The sequence below is a fragment of the Cervus canadensis genome, chromosome 10, assembly GCF_019320065.1.
Source record: "Cervus canadensis isolate Bull #8, Minnesota chromosome 10, ASM1932006v1, whole genome shotgun sequence".
NCBI lineage: Eukaryota > Metazoa > Chordata > Mammalia > Artiodactyla > Cervidae > Cervus > Cervus canadensis.
The window spans coordinates 23,191,204-23,210,608 of NC_057395.1; the positions used below are offsets into that span (position 1 = coordinate 23,191,204).

The following is a 19,405-nucleotide window of genomic DNA, read 5'->3' on the forward strand; positions in this document are numbered from 1 at the left end:
TGTCCACATGATTATAATAACGAAGTTCCCAAATGTGGAAAGTAATTCAAATGCCATGTGCTTTTAAATACCTGACAAGCATGTTGGGTATTTGTTGGAAGAAAAACTCTGCTGCTTATGTTTGAGGAAGTAGAATCCAAGTCAGAGACCAATGAGAGGAAGTGAGCTGTCAGAAACAAGACCATCATTGGTAAACTTATTCAATACACCAGGCAATAATTCAGGTCCATAGCCACATTAGGTCAATATATTTTTGTTTAAAAAATGAACTATTTAACTGCACCATTTATTTTTGCAAATGATCTGGCTGATATTGTTACTTCAATATATTCCCCAGTAAAACAACTAATTTTGAGTGTACTCTATATAACACTATTATGGACTGTAATCCACAACCCAGTTTATCTCATATAACTTAGAAAGTTATAACTCAGCAAAGATGGTATCCAGGAAAAACATTATACCACCCAAATAAGTAATTCAATGAAGAATTCAAAAGAAATCCTCTTTTGTAGTGCTCTTCTCCTGAAAGAATTGGGTCAATTAACCGCAGTTTTCCCCAAGATTACGTGGAAAACAATACTGAGTCCCAGCGCTGTCCTATACACTGCAGTACAGATTATGCCAGTGAACTCACTATTTAGAAGCTTATAAAATAAATACAGAATATTCTCTGGGCTTTCACAAATTTTTGCAATGCTTGATAAGGTTATAGTGTATTATCTGGGAATCACTATTTCCTCCTACCCTAACTGGTAGACCTCCATTTGTCAAGAAGAATGAAAAACTGACATTGATGATGATTGTGAAGGTCTATCTACCCAAGTTATTTAGTGGTATTTTAAAGCTGTCTTGGAAATTAAATTTAATTGTCACATCATTGAGAGACTTAATTATGAAACCTACAAAACCCTCTTATTCCCTACAGCTTTTCTAAAATTTACCCTAATTAAGTCAAAAAAAGAACATTAATGATTGCTTATCGATATAGTCAGAGGCATAACTGAAATCCTTGAAATAACAGAAAATTGTTCTGAGAATGTACTACCTGGAATAATTTCATAAACATAATTTAGATGAAGAGTTGGCATCATGGTGATACAAGTGGACAATTGTTAGCTTGCTTCTGCTTCATATTCAGTAGGGAAAGCAAATGTTAAGCAAGTGAAAAATCAAATGAGCATAATGAGTCACATGGATATATTGTTTGAGGTGTAAATAAAATTGTTTGCAATACAAATGGTAACACTATTCAATGGGCCCATAATTATTGTTTACAAACATTCAGCTACTAAAAAGCATTTGTGATACCTACAGAAAAAGTTACTTTCATTTGTCAAGTAAATTACTTAACCATATTTAGTTTTCAAAGCTTGGTCTTAAAAATCAGATGGATAAATTTAAGCCATTATGTAATAGAACAGCATTTTCAATAGAATAATAAATTACATAAATATTTAAGTTAGGTATGTTATAAATAAGAACTGTCATTTAGTACATTTTATGACACTGAATTATTCTGTATTGTGTCCAAAATTAAATGGTAATCTTCGGCTTATCATAAAAAGTAAAGTTTAAATTCAGAAACAACTTAAGATCCTTTGGCATTTGTTCTAGTAATAAGCTTTCTTTTCATGGGGTAAAAAAGTGTTCAAACTACACCCAACATAGCCATACCTTTTTAACTTTTAATTCTAATTTAGTGACAATAACAAGTATTTTTTTAAGACACAATTTTTAAAACATTTTTATTGGAGTATAGTTGATTCACAATGCTGTGTTAGTTTCAGGTGTCCAAAGGCAAAGTAAATCAGTTATGCATATATCCACTCTTCTTGCATGCTCAATTTTACATTGTTCCCTATCAGCATAGAATTTCTTTAATTCATAGCTGGAGATATTCCTTGGAGAATATCAAAGTACAGAAAGTTCTCTTGCTTTCCCTGGGGTCTTAGTTATCATGTTTATGATTAAAAAAGACAGAAGCAGATCCCTGGCAGCAAAAGTTTTTCCACAAGTCCATTCCCTCATCTGAAACCCTTTATTGCCACTGGCTCTCACCATCAAGAAGGGACTTAGGAAGGTGATTTTTAAAAAAGGTTCTCAATGTTCTATCCACACACCATTCTTAGTCCTTGAGGGAGACTAGTAGTATCATATCACATATACACACATCATTGTCATCATCGCATGTCATGTATTTATCTCTACCATATTTGTTTCAGTTTATTCTTCATCACCAACTCGATGGACATGAATCTGAACAAGCTCTGGGAGTTGGCGATGGACAGGGAAGCTGGGCATACTGCAGTGCATGGGGTCGCGAAGAGTTGGATACAACTTAGCAACTGAACTGAATTGATTCATCTGATTCATAAATTTCCATTTTATGCTTGCATCCATAAAAGCAACTGCATAGCACATCTTTAAAACATTTAAAATAGCCCTTTGATGAAGTTGTTAACTATTAGAATTATAAAATAAGAATTATTAAAATTATAAAATAAGGATTATTGAAATTATAAAACAAGATGACATGATTTCATTTATAATCTCAAATGTTTACATTAAAGGGGTTTTTCTTCCCAGTTGCTGGGTAAGTGTAGGAGTAAAACTCCAACATAAACTTAAGATTGATGACAAAAAAGTATATAAAATATGAAAGCAATAAAAACCATGAATCAAGTTTTTGAAGGCTAAATTCAATAATTTTGGCAGTGAATTCCACCAACCTTGATCCTCAGAAAAGATAAGATAGAATTCTGGGTCTCACTTTCTTCAATGACTGATAGGCGGTCTTGCCTTTCCTCCATTTTCCAAGTTCTAAGTGATTAATAGTAATGAATACAAGCAGAATAAATATAAATCCAATTGCGTGCTGCATAGTAACCAATGCATTTAAAGGAACTCAAAAACTTGACTATTTTAACAGTGAGATTCTATCCAAAAAAAATCAGGCTGTAGGAATGGATCATTGTGACAAGCTCCAAGGCATGAGGCAAAGGTTAGAATATTAAAACTTTGGAAAAGAAAAAGTAGGTTCATCTGTGACAGAAATATGGCTCAGTTCAGATAACAGAGGTAAAATAGCAGTCTTGCATACAAAGTCCTTCAAGATGATAATTTCTACTTATTAAATTCCATTTCTATTGAGTCAAGTTTTGGCTCATTCCTGTTCATTAAATTCACAAGTCAACATAGCCACATAATATTTGCTAAAACTGTGTCAAAGGATACTCTCAAACAGTAATCCCTTATAGTTGCTAGCAGTGTGTAAATAAATGCTGCCATGTCAATTTAAGTCTGCTTCAGTGATACAGGGGTAGGTGAATCACTTTAGGAAATCATAAAACATACAAAAATATGAGGATGATATTAACAAAATTGCCAATGCAAAGATTTCTGAAAATTTTTTCCTCCATAAAAGCAATGAAAATATTGGCAAAATGACCATAATAAAGTTTAGAGAACTGGAGAACTTTTATTCAATAGATAACTGAATCTCAGTTTAAAAAAAAATGAATTTCAATAAATTTTAGGCTTTTTTTTTTTAATTTGCCCTATTCCCATTGCCCACTCTCAAGCCCCATAGCAACTATAAAAAATGGCAGCCTACATTCCTGGTGCAGAATGGCAACTATAGGAATGAGCAGAATGAAGCTAAAACTCTTTCAAGCCTCATTACCAAATAATTATCATTATTTGACCTCAGTGGTGTTTCCTGATGGAGAAGGAAATGGCAGTCCACTCCAGTATTCTTGCCTGGAGAATCCCATGGACAGAGGAGCCTGGCAGGCTATACAGTTCATGGGCTAGCAAAGAGTTGGCTGTGACTGAGCATACATGTTTCCTGAAAGCCATCACTTATAAGGCTGTCTAAAATTGCCCAATGCAAATAGATTCCTCATAGTAGGCATGTGTTGAAAACAACAACTGGCAAATATTTTAACTTTATAGTTGCCTGGAACAGTATATAACATCTGGGGCCAACAACAGACTGACTAAACTGCCCAACAATCCCAGATGACCAAAGAAATGCTCTAGAAATGGATCCTGCGGGTGTGTCTGTGGAGAACAGCAAAGGAATTTCAGTTGTAGACTAAGATCACACTTTCCTAGGACAAAATGAAAAGACTGGATGCTGTTTAATAGTGTGTTTCATAATACAGTATATGGACTTTAGACCCAGCTTAACAATTGGTTAAAATAACAAAAGTTCTCATAATTCCATTTAAACCTAATTTTAAACATCCAAATAAGGAAAATAATCTGTGGTATAAAAGGAAATATTAACTTTTCATAATTTTTTTATCTTTGATAAGCCTATACAGTTTAAGTTTACAGATAATTGTACATTTTAAAAACTTCATGTATCACCTTTACAATCAGTTGAACTCTATAATTATTCTATATTTATATAGAATAATTTATAAGAATTAGAAGAAAAACTCATTTATGAATTATAAGAAAAAATTTTATACTCTTACAAGAAAAATTGTTATAGCCCATCCTTTTAAAAAAGTGTTACTGTAATTGCAAGGATGTTTTTGAATTTTTGTAATAATATTATTTTATCAAATTGCAATGTTGTATACTTTTAAAAATCAGTACTACATCTTAATTACTCTGCTTCAAGCTTTAGTAGACTTCAAACATCAGCACAGTGATGCTTTTAATGTTCTAACAGATTTTCGAACTTAGCTCAGGAAACTTCTCAAGGCATTGATTACATGATGAAGCTTATTCCGGAGCACTGGCAAATTATTTCAAGTGTAAGTTAGTCGAAAATTTTATTAAAACTCATGAAATAAGGATTTTTGAATTAAGACAAGATTTCAGCATAGTTAGTTTTCCATAAACATTATCAACACTTTATATCTGAAGGCAAAACATTTGCCTATTTAAAATTATCTCTAGGGAAATACTCATATTTTAAAATTTAATCGTAGTTATGAGAACATCACTATTATTAAAATCACTAGCCTTTCATTACTATGCTAATCAATATTTTTACCTCCTTTTCCCTTTTTGGCTTATATTATTATTTCCATGTTACAGATGAGGAAACTGAAACAACATAGTAAGCAGGTTAGCAGGGCCAGGGTTCAAACCCAAAGAGTTTGACTCCAGAGATCTGAGGTCAAACCAAGTGATACAGATAAAAGAGTGTCTCCCTGTATAACATCTCAATTATCATATAAATGATCCCACTTTATCTCTTGACTAGGCTATCAAAAAATTAGCATGGCAAAATGAGAAAATAGACAGAAGGAAGGGAAAAAAGAGGGATGAAAAAGAGAACAGAAAAGAGGTAGAGATTCTGATGTTGTCTAACTTCCAGATGAAGAGGCAAGCAAGAATAGACTAAGAGCTACATATGACATAAATGAGAGTATCAAGTCTTCTGCCCATGATGGAGATGATGGTAAGTAAAAGTATACTGTGAAAAATCTTACAAGTACAAGGAAGAAACAGTGGGGAGGTTCTAAAAGGGAAATGGTATTACATTGGGAACCAGAGTCAGTGTCACCATCTCAGTTCAGTTCAGTCACTCGTGTCCAACTGTTTGTGACCACATGAACTGCAGCACGCCAGGATTCCCTGTCCATCACCAACTCCCAGAGTCCACCCAAACCCATGTCCATTGAGTTGGTGATGCCATCCAACCATCTCATCCTCTGTCGGCCCCTTCTCCTCCTGCCCTCAATCTTTCTCAGCATCAGGGTCTTTTCAAATGACTCAGCTCTTCACTTCAGGTGGCCAAAGTATTGGAGTTGCAGCTTCAACATTAGTCCTTCCAATGAACACTCAGGACTGACCTCCTTTAGGATGGACTGGTTGGATCTCCTTGCAGTCCAAGGGACTCTCAAGAGTCTTCTCCAACACCACACTTCAAAAGCATCAATTCTTTGGTGCTCAGCTCTCTTTATAGTCCAACTCTCACATCCATACATGACCACTGGAAAAACCATAGACTTGACTAGACAGACCTTTGTTGGCAAAGTAATGTCTCTGCTTTTTAATATGCTGTCTAGGTTGGTCATAACTTTACTTTCAAGGAGTAAGTGTCTTTTAATTTCATGGGTGCAGTCACCATCTGCAGTGATTTTGGAGCCCAGAAGTCAGCCACTGTTTCCACTCTTTCCCCATCCATTTTCCATGAAGAGATGGGACCATGGAGTGATGCCATGATCTTAGTTTTCTGAATGTTGAGCTTTAAGCCAACTTTTTCACTCTCCTCTTTCACTTTCATCAAGAGGCTCTTTAGTTCTTCACTTTCTGCCATAAGGGTGGTATCACCTGCATATCTGAGGTTATTGATATTTCTCCCAGCAATCTTGATTCCAGGTTGTGCTCCCTCCAGCCCAGCATTTAGTTCAACTGAATTCACAATAAAACTTTTATGTATTACCGCGAATCACTGGTCCAGTTTGTGAACTGGTCTTTTTTGGGGGGTGGTGAGGGTGGTGTGGTGAAAAAGTTGGCTTTTTCCTAACAATGGTTAAAAATTCTTTTTTAAAACTTATTTTTGTCATCAAAGTCAAGGAAGGTAAACATTTTACTTACATAAGAGTTAAAATTAGGAACACCAAAATTATTCAAGAATATACTAAATATCAACTTTGTATCAGATAGTTTATGACAAGTTCTACTCAACATATCTTATTTAGCTATTAAATCTGATTCAAGATAGATTTTAGAATTGAGTAAACCAAGTATTTTTTTAAATTTATTTACTATTTTACTTTACAGTATTGTATTGGTTTTGCCATACATTGACTTGATTCCTCCATGGATTTACATGTGTTCCCCATCCTGAACCCCCACTCCCACCTCCCTCCCCATCCCATCCCTCTGGGTCATCCCAGTGCACCAGCCCTGAGCACCCTGTCTCATGCATCAAACCTGAACTGGCGATTCATTTTACATATGATGATTTACATATTTCAATGCCATTTTCCCATATCATCCCGCCCTCGTCCTCTCCCGCAGAGTCCCAAAGACTGTTCTACACATCTGTGTCTCTTTTGCTGTCTCACATACAAGGTTATCATTACCATCTTTCTAAATTCCATATATATGCATTAGTATACTGTATTGGTGTTTTTCTTTCTGACTTGCTTCACTCGGTATAACAGGCTCCAGTTTCATCCACCTCATTAGAACTGATTCAAATGTATTCTTTTTAATGGCTGAGTAATATTTCATTGTGTATAGGTACCACAGCTTTCTTATCCATTCATCTGCTGATGGACATCTAGGTTGCTTCCACGTCCTGGCTATTATAAACAGTGCCGCAATGAACACTGGGGTACACATGTCTCTTTCAGTTTGGTTTCCTTGGTGTGTATGCCCAGGAGTGGGATTGCTGGGTCATATGGCAGTTCTATTTCCAGTTTTTTAAGAAATCTCCACACTGTTCTCCATAGCAGCTGTACTAGTTTGCATTCCCACCAACAGTGTAAGAGGGTTCCCTTTTCTCCACACCCTCTCCAGCATTTATTGCCTCTAGACTTTTGGATAGCAGCCACTCTGACTGGTGTGAAATGGTACCTCATTGTGGTTTTGATTTGCATTTCCCTGATAATGAGTGATGTTGAGCATCTCTTCATGAGTTTGTTAGCCATCTGTATGTCTTCTTGGAGAAATGTCTGTTTAGTTCTTTGGCCCACTTTTTGATTGGGTCATTTATTTTTCTGGAATTGAGCTGCAGGAGTTGCTTGTATATTTTTGAGATTAATTATTTGTCCGTTGCTTCTTTTGCTATTATTTTCTCCCATTCTGAAGGCTGTCTTTTCACTTTGCTTATAGTTTCCTTTGTTGTGCAAAAGCTTTTAAGTTTAAGTAGGTCCCATTTGTTTATTTTTGCTTTTATTTCCAATTTTCTGGGAGGTGGGTCATAGAGGGTCCTGCTGTGGTTTATGTCAGAGAGTGTTTTGCCTATGTTTTCCTCCAGGAGTTTTATAGTTTCTGGCCTTACGTTTAGATCTTTAATCCATTTTTAGTGTATTTTTGTGTATGGTGTTAGAAAGTGTTCGAGTTTCATTCTTTTACAAGTGGTTGACCAGTTTTCCCAGCACCACTTGTTAAAGAGATTGTCTTTTCTCCATTGTATATTCTTGCCTCCTTTGTCAAAGATAAGGTGTCCATAGGTGCATGGATTTATCTCTGGGCTTTCTATTTTGTTCCACTGGTCTATATTTCTGTCTTTGTGCCAGTACCATACTGTCTTGATAACTGTGGCTTTCTAGTAGAGACTTGGAAGAAATGGACAAATTCTTAGAAAAGTACAACTTTTCAAAACTGAACCAGAAAGAAATAGAAAATCTTAACAGACCTATCACAAGCATGGAAATTGAAACTGTAATCAGAAATCTTCCAACAAACAAAAGCCCAGGACCAGACGGCATCACAGTTGAATTCTACCAAAAATTTAGAGAAGAACTAACAGCTATCCTACTGAAACTCTTCCAGAAAATTGCAGAGGAAGGTAAACTTCCAAACTCATTCTATGAGGCCACCATCACCCTAATACCAAAACCAGACAAAGATGCCACAAAAAAAGAAAACTACAGGCCAATATCACTGATGAACATAGATGCAAAAATCCTTAACAAAATTCTAGCAAACAGAATCCAACAACATATTAAAAAGATCATACATCATGACCAAGTGGCCTTTATCCCAGGGATGCAAGGATTCTTCAATATTTGCAAATCAATCAATGTAATACACCACATTAACAAATTGAAAAATAAAAACCTTATGATTATCTCAATAGATGCAGAGAAAGTCTTTGACAAAATTCAACATCCATTTATGATAAAAAACCCTCCAGAAAGCAGGAATAGAAGGAACATACCTCAACATAATAAAAGCTATATATGACAAACCCTCAGCAAACATTATCCTCAATGGTGAAAAATTGAAAGCATTTCCCCTAAAGTCAGGAACAAGACAAGGGTGCCCACTCTCACCACTGTTATTCAACATAGTGTTGGAAGTTTTGGCCACAGCAATCAGAGCAGAAAAGGAAGTAAAAGGAATCCAGATTGGAAAAGAAGAAGTAAAACTCTCACTGTTTGCAGATGACATGATCCTCTACATAGAAAACCCTAAAGAATGCACCAGAAAATTACTAGAGCTAATCAATGAATATAGAAAAGTTGCAGGATATAAAATTAACACACAGAAATGCCTTCCATTCCTATACACTAACAATGAGAAAACAGAAAGAGAAATTAAGGAAACAATTCCATTCACCATTGCAACGAAAAAAATAAAATACTTAGGAATATATCTAGCTAAAGAAACAAAAGACCTACATATAGAAAACTATAAAACACTGGTGAAAGAAATCAAAGAGGACACAAATAAACCAAGTCTTAACGAAGTATATTGCTCAAGATTATATAGTTAGTAAGTGACAATGCTGGGATTACATCTACATGTATAATATTTATGTAAACATTTCCAAACAATTAATATGCAATTGCTCTAAATTATCTCTAAGCAGGTAATTCTCAGTGGTCCAGTGGTTGAGACTTGGGCATTCATTGCCATGGACCCAGGTTCGATCCCTGTTTGGGGAACTAAGATCCCACAAGTTGCATGGTGCAGCCAAAAAGAAAAAGTTATCTTTAGGGAAACATTCATATATAACATTTAATTACATTTATTTGAGAGAAATACAAACTTTAAAAAGCCACCAGCCTTCAATTAGTTATGCCAGGCAAAAGATTACCTCTTTCCATATCACGTATAAGGCCATCTGATGAAGGCAGACACAGGGTCAATTTCTTGCCACTAAATATCTTAATTGCCTGGTATAAAATGGCGAATGAGTGAAGTTCATTAGCGAAAAAATAAAACAAATAAATGTCTGGGTCCAGAGCCAATTCAAAGGCCAGTGGTCAACCCATCAGTGCTTTCTAGGCAGCCAAAGAAAATGAGCATTACTACAATCAACCAAGTCAAAAGCAAAGATATTTGACAAATTAATTTATGTAGGATTGTCACATTTAAATTTCACAGTTTTCAGATAGAGTCAAAATAGCTAGACAATCCCAATTATCTAGATAGTCCTTTGGGATCTCAGGAACCCAATTATAAGTATCTAATATGACATTTTAAGTACTGAGTGGCTCAGTGGTAAAGAATCCACCTGCAAGGCAGGAGACATGGGTTTGATCCCTGGGTCGGGAAGATCCCCTGCAGAAGGAAATGGCAACCCACTCCAGTATTCTTGCCTGGAGAATCCCATGGATAAAGGAGCCTGATAGGCTACAGTTCATGAGGTTGCACAGTCAGATATGACTTAACAACCAGATAACAACAATAATATGACACTTTAGAATCACAAATATCTTGAATATGGTTAAATAAGATATCAGATTAGACATTATAATCATAATCTCTCAATATCAGCCAAGATTCTACTGTCCTAACCAACCATTTGACAAAATGAATAATAAAGTTCAAAGCATTTACCAGACATATCACCATTGTGATCATAAAATGGAGGTGACTGGCCGATCAGCCCATTTCTCCTTGTCCAGCCAAGTTGCAGACTCTGATCTCGTATCATACTACAGAGCCCATCCTCAAAATCACATCTTTCATAATCCGAGCCTAACAAGAGAGAAAAGAAATTAGTTTCCAAAACCCCATGTGTCTTCTTAAGAAATAATACGATACGTGAAAAAAGAAAGCTTAGGAACAAATGACAAATAGAGATTAACAAAATGCTATCTATTAACAAATAGAGATTAACAAATTGTGATAGTTTTTCACAATTTCAGTCTACTTTATCGATGCAAAGGTTTTCTGCACATGACATTCAAATATATCCCCACATGTAAAAACCAGTGTGATCATACAGACAGAATGCCGCAGGTGAGGTCATAAGACTGAGGACCTAAGCCTGATTTTGTCTCTTACTAACTGAGGGCCTAGCTAAACCACTTAACCACACCAAGCCCCTTTTTTCGCCTATGGAACTAAAATAGTGACATCCTGTCCTTTCCTCCCATGAATGATTTCTATGAAGATCTAATGATAGAATGTATTTTAATCACACATACAAAAGGTATTTTCTAGCTTTTTTTTTTTTTTTCTCATTTTCTCTGGGTACAAGTGATCCAACAGATTTGGGAGAAAGAAAAGGATTTGGACACCTGGTTGCTCATGATAATCGTCCAGAGTGAGCTTTATTCCATTATCCAACATCTGCAAATGTCATTCTCTAAAAAAGAGATTAATTCAACCACAAATATACCATCCCTGGGTTGTAGCTCTTAGTAACGGTGCTTTTCCTTTGACAAGTTTGTTCTTGTCCCGACTGGTTGCATTAGCCACAGTGCTTATTCTGATTAATAGATAAGACAGTGCTTGGCAACCCAGTCACAAAAACCTAATTTTTATTTAATCATATTTTGGACAAAATATTACTTAGTAATACATCTGGTGCATGTTCTTGAGATCATCCATTTGAGTACTAAGAGCCAATTTGGAAATGACACTTTTAAACAGCATTAGCTAAACCTGCTTTACTACCAATGGTCTGTTTTATTAATTTTAGTCCTAGATTCCTAATGGAAAGATTTTACAAAGCAGCTGTATTCTGTAATATTAACGGGAATCTTCCAGGTACAATTTACTGAGGAAGGTCAGTGATAGGCTTTCTACATCCAGCAGTTTACTCTTTACAACAATCTTACAAAGCAGGCAGCAAGTGAATGCTGGGGCCAAGAGTGGAACCCAGGTCCTTTTTGACTCCAAAACCTGAATTCTTAAAACTCTAAGGTCTCATTGTTAATCCACTAACCCATTTTTACCAAAGACCTAGATTTAAAGGTCTGTCAGTCAGAGTTTCTACTCAGCCTGGGGAAGCCAATATTTCCAGGTAGAAGCAATGCCCTTCTACTTAAAAACTAAAAAACGTGATTAGTCTGTGAATCATACTATGATTAAATTTACAGTTGCCTTAAGGCCTTTGAAATGTTGAGAATTGCTGAAATATCTGAGTTATTACCTCATGGACTCCTACTGATCCGAGAATCTAGTTGAACAGAAAATGAACTAAATTATATGCTATTTGTATATAAATGTGTGTCATTCAAATAGCTATGCAATAGCCTGCATAAATATGTATCTGTTTAAGTCTCTTTCAGCACCCAGTAATGTTTCCAATGATCTATTTCTGATTACAAAATATTCACAAAAGTATTTTTATCACTGTATTTCAACAATTATCTGTATGAAATATACTCACATTCTCAAATAGATGTCAGTTTTTAAATACCAAGAAATTACCTTGCGTTAAAATTACTTAGTTGATGTTTGTTTTCAATGCTTTTGTTCTCTTTAATAAACAAGGATAATGATGATGTATTCTGAAGTGTTAGAGCTACAAAGTAGCTAAATAAAACATTTTTATTTCTGAATAGTCTCAACAGGGGTTCTTTTCGTTACAGCATGAATCTAATGAGTATACATTTTTCAACTCATTCTTATTAAAAAGAAGCAATCATGAACTTCTCATAACTGCTGGGTTATTCAAAAAATCCATCAGAAAATTTTCTAAGTACTCATTTTTCTCCCAATAGAGAACTGGATATTTTAAGCCAATTGAACAATTTTTTCTTGAATTGTGGTTGATTTGCCTTTTATAATCTCATATGCCACCCATCTACATTCAAATCTGACAGTACTTGCCATAGTAAAATCTGTGTGGAGATTTATCTGCTATTACAGCAATGCTGCGGTTGGACTGGATATGGAACAAGAAGGAATGGATGCAGGAACTTATCCAGAGAATCACGTTCCTGAGCTTTCTGAACTTGAGAAACTCCTCATTTTGTTTTTAATTTTGTGATACCACAGGTCAAGTGTACTATCGTCAAAAAGAGACTTGTCTCTATGTTGTGCTTTGAGGTTGCTTGGAAGACCCAATTATCTTCTGAATTGGCTTCCACCATGCCATATTCTCTCATTAAAATTTTACTGCAGAGCCATTCAAAGATGTGATCATTAACACCGTAATTGGGAAAATAGTTAAAAAAATATCCTCAAGTGATAGTTAACATAGGGCATGCTTCTGAGAAAATGGAAAGGAATAGAAAAAAATTTAATAATGGTAATGGTGAAGAATTTGATGCAGAATTCAGGATTAACTTAGTATGAGTAGGTCATCACAATAATGAAGTACTTAGAAGACAGAGAAAATATAAGAATTAGGAAAATTCTAAAACGGAGAGGTAGAAGGCCTTTATTTCACAGTTTTGCCTGGACCTATATTAATAATGCACATTTTTTCCCTCTTGAAAGTTCTATGAGGCAGAGTTGTAGTCTTTCCTTAATAATAAATTCTGCTTTTCTTAGAAAATTGTGCCAAGACATATACAAAATGCATCATTTTAAGCATATAGCTCTGTGGTAACAAATACATTCACACTAATATGCAACCATCATCACCATCCAAGTTCACAACTGTTTCATTTCCCCCAAGTAAAACTTTTCATCCTCCCTCCCCTCAGCCCCTCAAAACCACCATTCTACTTTCTGTCTATAAACTTTACTACTCTAGGTACCTCATAAAAGTGGAATAAAATATTTGTCTTTTTGTAATTGGTTTAATTCACTTAATATAATTGTCCTCAAAGTCCATCCATGTTGTAGCATATGTCAGAATGTCCTCCCTTTTTAAATCTGAACAATATTCCATTGTATGTATCTACCACATCTCATTTATTCATTCATCTTCTGGAGGATACTTGGGTACTACTGACATCTAAATACTATTAATTCTTCCAATCCCTGAATATATGTCTTTGCATTTATTTGGGTCTTCTTTAATTTCTTCCAGCCAACAATTTTTAGTTTTCATATCCTTGGTTATGTTTATTCCTAGGTATTTTATTTTGTTTTACACTATTATGAATGGAATTTTTTCTTAATTTCCTTTTTAGATGGTTCATTGAGTACAGCAATGCAGCTAATGTTTGTATGTTGATTTTGAATCTTGCACCTTTGCTTCATTTGTTTCTTTGTTCTAACATTTTTTTCATAGACTTTTTAGGATTTTCTACATTTAAGATCACATTTTCTGTGAACAGAGATAATTTTTTGTGTTCATATCCAGTTTTAATGGCTTTAATTTCTTTTTATTGTCTAATTGCTCTGACTAGGACTTCTAGTACTATGCTGACAGAAGTGATTAAAGAGGGCATCTTATCTTGTTCCAGATCTTAAAGAAAAAGCTTTCAGTCTGTCACCATTGAGTATAATGTTAGCTGTGGATTTTTCATATATAGCCATTAGTGTGTTAAGGTTAATTTCCTTCTAGTCCAAGATTAAGTGTTTTTATCTCATTCCTTTTTGAGGAAAGCTATATATTACTCAGTCACAAAATTTTACATACATTTTACTGTTTAGAGGATGATTTCCCTCATGTAGAAAGCATATAAAAAATTTTCACAAAGAATTATCTCCCTTACTTTCATTTAATTTAAAAATTAATGGCCAGTACCTGCAAAAGATAAAAATACATTCAAAATATTCCAATTAAATAAAAGTAAATTTTAATTATTCTCAAAAGTAAATTTCCATGAAAGAGTGCTATTATTTGGCTGGGCAATTTGAAACCATTAATTAATTTTTATCAGGGAAATGTTTATACTTCACACTGAATTAATTTTAATAGTTTCAATGAGACAAAAATAGGAAAAATCCTAATTCAGAAAGGTATACGATAGCAAATGGAATAAGAAGCTTCATAGCTCACACCAGAATTATCTAATATTACTTAGGTTGGAATCTTGTCATATAGTTGCCTTTAATCTCAAGCCATTAAGCACATCTTTGGCAAGAATTTGACACAGATATCATCAGTGACACATGAAAAAAAGATTTCCAAATCATTATTTTAACTGTAATACTGTTTCAAGATTAGCAAAATTCAAAGGAATTCTCTGTGTCTAATTGTCTGGTGATTTCTACAGAAATACTGACTATGTGTGGCATTTACTCCAGCCTGCAGTAGTATTACATGAGTATTATAAAGGTTATACAGCTGCTTACAAACAATTCTCTACTTCAGGGCAGCAGTTTGGCCAAAAGATCTTATTACTTTTCACCGCTGTCTGTAATGGTGAATATGGGACCTTTAATAGAAAGTTATCACTCTTGCATAGAGAAAACTTCATTTTGCATTCAACGTAGTAGTAAGATAAATACTGCACATGAAAACTCACATTTCACTCTATTAATGTTTATCTTCATATACTTCAATGAACTTCTACAATTACAATTACTTTTAAAAGTAGTTGACACTTATGTCATCCTACTGAAGAAAAAATGTTTGTACTTAATATCACCTGGCTAAACACTATCACCTCTCAGATTTTCAGAATGTACCTCTAAGGTAATTTTCACACATTTCACATACAAAGATTTATGTGAAGTGACTACCTTTTGAAAAATTCCTAAATCCAAAAAGTTTTCAAAAGAAGTTAGGTAATACTTTAAAACTTTATGATACATTTCATCATATCAAAATAAACAAAAGAGACCAAATGGAAGTATTCTTAAGCAAGACATGTATGTAGGAGAGAAATTATATAACTGAATATATTTTTCCACTTTGAGTCAATGGTAAATTTAGCTCTAAACATAAATGTATGTAACAGTTAATGTTAAAACTACTTCAGGTATGCTCAAGTAATTATCTAAGAATATTTTCTGGTAGTATTCCAGTAGTAGAGACCCACTGCATGGGATATACCTCAACATTGTATCAATAGATACAAGTATATCAATAGTATATCAATACAATAAATATATAAATTATCTTATGGTTGATTTGTTATCTGAATGATAGCAACATAAGTAACATTACTGTTTTATAGCTGAGTAAAAATATAACAATAAAGCCTTTGGACATCAAATAATTTTGCATGATTGCTAAAAAAGAAACTATTGCTTAGTTTAATTAAACTAATAGAAACGTAATAGAATGAAGAAGACCAGGCAATGGGGTACTGCATGAGGCAGACAATGTGACATGAGAAACATAACTAAAAAAAAAATACCTAGAGCAGTACCACAAGATTTATTTCCCAGGCTCAGGATATTAATAAATTCTAGTAAAGGGAAGTTCTTGTCAACATTAAAAACATATAACTGTTACATCCAAAAATTATTTTTCTTGCTCAAAATTTATTTGCTAAATATCATGTATACATATTTCATTCTGAAGATTTAGTCTTTCTAAATTTACTATCTTAAAAAAATACTGAGTTAAAATAATACATCCAAATATTCTGAAAATAGGACCATCATGTAAAATAATAAAATTTTCAAAAAATTATTAATAGAATTAGTTGCATCTGAATTTTAACTGTGCCAATTTCACTTAAAAAATTATATTAATCCATTCTCTAGAGCTCACATTATTTGGATTTTAAAGAGGGTCATAGACTGCTTTTTTCCCCAAAAATGTGATTGCTTAAACATCATAATAAAGTTAGCTTTAGAAAAAAAAAAACCTCATCTGTAAGTTTAGCTTTGCAAATTTTCAAGAGAAAAACTGCTTTGCTATCATGATTCCTCCACAATATTTTCCCTCTAGTGTGGCATACAAAAGAAACTCATGCTTTAAAGTGATTGTCAATTCTATCTACGGTTATCCCATTTTAAATAAAATACCAAAGTGGAACTTCTCAGAAATGAAAATGAAAAGCGAAAAAGCCAAGAGGTGACTTCCCCAGGGTAACATTTAAAATGAAATCTGTTTACTCGACAGATCTGTTCCTTCATGCTTCTCTCAGGCTGGGGTTATTAGAGTCTTTCATGCAGCCAGATCTTTCCTGCTCAGCAACTCTCCCCTTCTTTCGCATTAACCTTTTCCTCAAAGCAGAACCACTCATGTTATCAGAGCAATCGTGCTAAAGGAAGCTTCAGAGGGATTATTAATGGAAGGGACTTTGCACTTCAGGTCAAACCAGCCAAGTGGTTTTCCTTTGCTGCTCAAAGAATAAAATGGCTTCTGCCGGACCGGCCAAAGAAAGGGCAGTGCATCCACAGGTGGCCTCTCTGGGTAAACTGGACAAATATAAATGAATCCCTCTCTTTCATTGCACTTTGTGTTTAATAGCTCCTAACAGCCTGATTGTAATCACAAACTGTAGGAGAAAAATCCCTCACCTTCTAAAGACAAGATTTTCAGTAACCACTTTTGTTTTTTGTAGTAACAACTGAATTTACAAATTCCAACAAAGCAAAGCAAATATGTAGAGCTTTATGTAGGAGAAGAAAATGAAGAATTTTGTAAGCCCTAATTAAGATCGTATCTGAACACAAAACAGAAAGTATGTTTGAGTAAACTGTTCTAAAATACTAGAGTTAGTGCCTCCAGGTATCTGAGGGTTACTACAAACCAATAATGGACCCATTTAATTGTATGAAAATGTTGTTTATAAAAGGTGACTGCTTGTAGGAATGGCACTCGTTCCACTAAGGAAATGCAGTCTATTTTCAGGATGTGATACTGTAATGGAAACTACAGAAACATACATGCCTTTACCAGTATCTTCCTAAGTGAACTTTTTATTAATGTTATACCAGGAGCATTTTCCCGCCAGGAAGATCAGTTTATTTCATTTTATAATTTCTTATAACAAATTGGAGGTTCAAGATCACACGATTAGTAGATAGTTGACCCAGGATCCAAATCAAGGCCCTGAACTCTCTAAAGCTTCCCCTCTTTCCTCTGCCTTAGAATCAAAGGATATTCATCAGTTATGCTCTGTGTACAACAGGTACCAACTCACTTGGTGGGAATATCATATAAGCAAAAACAAAACCTCCTCACTCAACCTTAAATTCATATTAAATATTCCCATACTATATTCCAACTTAAGCTCATAATTTCCATCACAGCATTTTAAAACTGCGTGACTAAGTTTTTTAAAAATCTTGTTTCATGGATAACAACATTAAACTTACCTTTTTGCATTTCACTCCCTCTTTATACTCAGTAAAAATTGATTCAAAATACATCCCATCAAGTAGAATCTTAGCAATTTGATAACATTTAAGTAGCGTTATTTTTATTTGTGGATCTGTTTAAGTTTATTTATTTTTAACTGGAGGATAATTGCTTTGTAATATTGTGTTGCTTTCTGCCACATATCAACACGAATCAACTATAGGTACATGTATTCGCCCTACTTCTTGAAACCCCCTCCTACTCCCACCATCCTACCCCGCCCCTCTAGACTGTCAGACCACCAGATTTGAGTTTCCTGTTATCATACAGCACATTCCACTGGCTATCTATTTTACATCACCAACTCGATGGACATGAGTTTGAGTAAGCTCCGGGAGTTGGTGATGGACAGGGAAGCCTGGCATGCTGCAGTCCATGGGGTCACAAAGAGTCGGACAAGACAGAGCGACTGAACTGATGATGCTTCAATGCTACTCTATGAATTCATCCCACCCTCACCGTCCCCACCCTGTGCCCATAAGTCTGCTCTTTATGTCTGAAAAAGAGTCTTTTAGTTTCTGATCGACACTGAAGTCATATAAATGAACTCTGTACAGAATCAGGCATCTAGCTGAGCTTCCTCAGGCAACTCAGCAGCCCCTGGATTAAAGGTGGACAGGACTTAGAGGAAGGAGAGAAAGGAAACTTACATTGCTGTTCATCGCTCATGTCACCACACTGATCTGTGAAGTCACACACATTGTCAAGAGGCAAGGAGACCCCATTGTCACACTGAAAGGTTCCGGTTCCTTGCTGAACCAGTGCGGAGATGAAAACACAGGAGATCCAAAGGACACACAAAGCTTCATTCTTTGGAAAAGCTAACATTCTGGCAGAGGAACATCACTTGACATGTTTCTTAGAGATCAGGCAGCTGTAACAGGTGAGTCCATAATTGGAAACATCCTTTTTCTTTTCTCTGTTCTTTAATTTCCAGGTTTACCTCTTATGACTGGAAACTATTGGTAACTATCCACAACTCTTAACAAATGAGTCCCAGACAGCTCATTTACTCTTTCAGAGGAGTGTCTTTAGAAAATATTTAACTAAACAATTGCATCATTTCTATATCTAACTAAGCATGTATGTTTATTGCCCTAGTTATACCATGTTCAAACAGTTTAAGCCCTTATAATCATGTTATATCTTGAAAGAAAAAAAATTCTTTTAAAAAAAGAGCAGGCACATAAATGGGAGGAAAACCACAGCAAAGTAAAAAGCAACATAAAAATGCTCTATATGAATTCCTATGCTTAATCATGTTCATGCAATTCAGAACATTGTCATGAAAACTTATTCAAATATTTCAGGGCCAATTATTAGAACTATTTCATGAGAATGAAATTCTTGTCCTTT

General features: G+C 34.7%; 1 protein-coding gene across 1 annotated transcript in view; it reads right to left on the reverse strand.

The window, feature by feature from the left end:
- MALRD1 (MAM and LDL receptor class A domain containing 1) overlaps positions 1-18,877 on the reverse strand; it is a 512,454-nt gene extending 493,577 nt beyond the window's left edge. Inside the window, exons 1-3 of the mRNA XM_043480161.1 lie at positions 18,700-18,877; positions 10,492-10,632; positions 72-166 (exon numbers count right to left, since the gene is read on the reverse strand). Coding sequence (XP_043336096.1) covers positions 72-166; positions 10,492-10,632; positions 18,700-18,877 — 414 coding nt within the window. The remainder of the gene's footprint in view (positions 1-71; positions 167-10,491; positions 10,633-18,699) is intronic.
- Between the last annotated feature and the right edge of the window lie 528 nt (positions 18,878-19,405).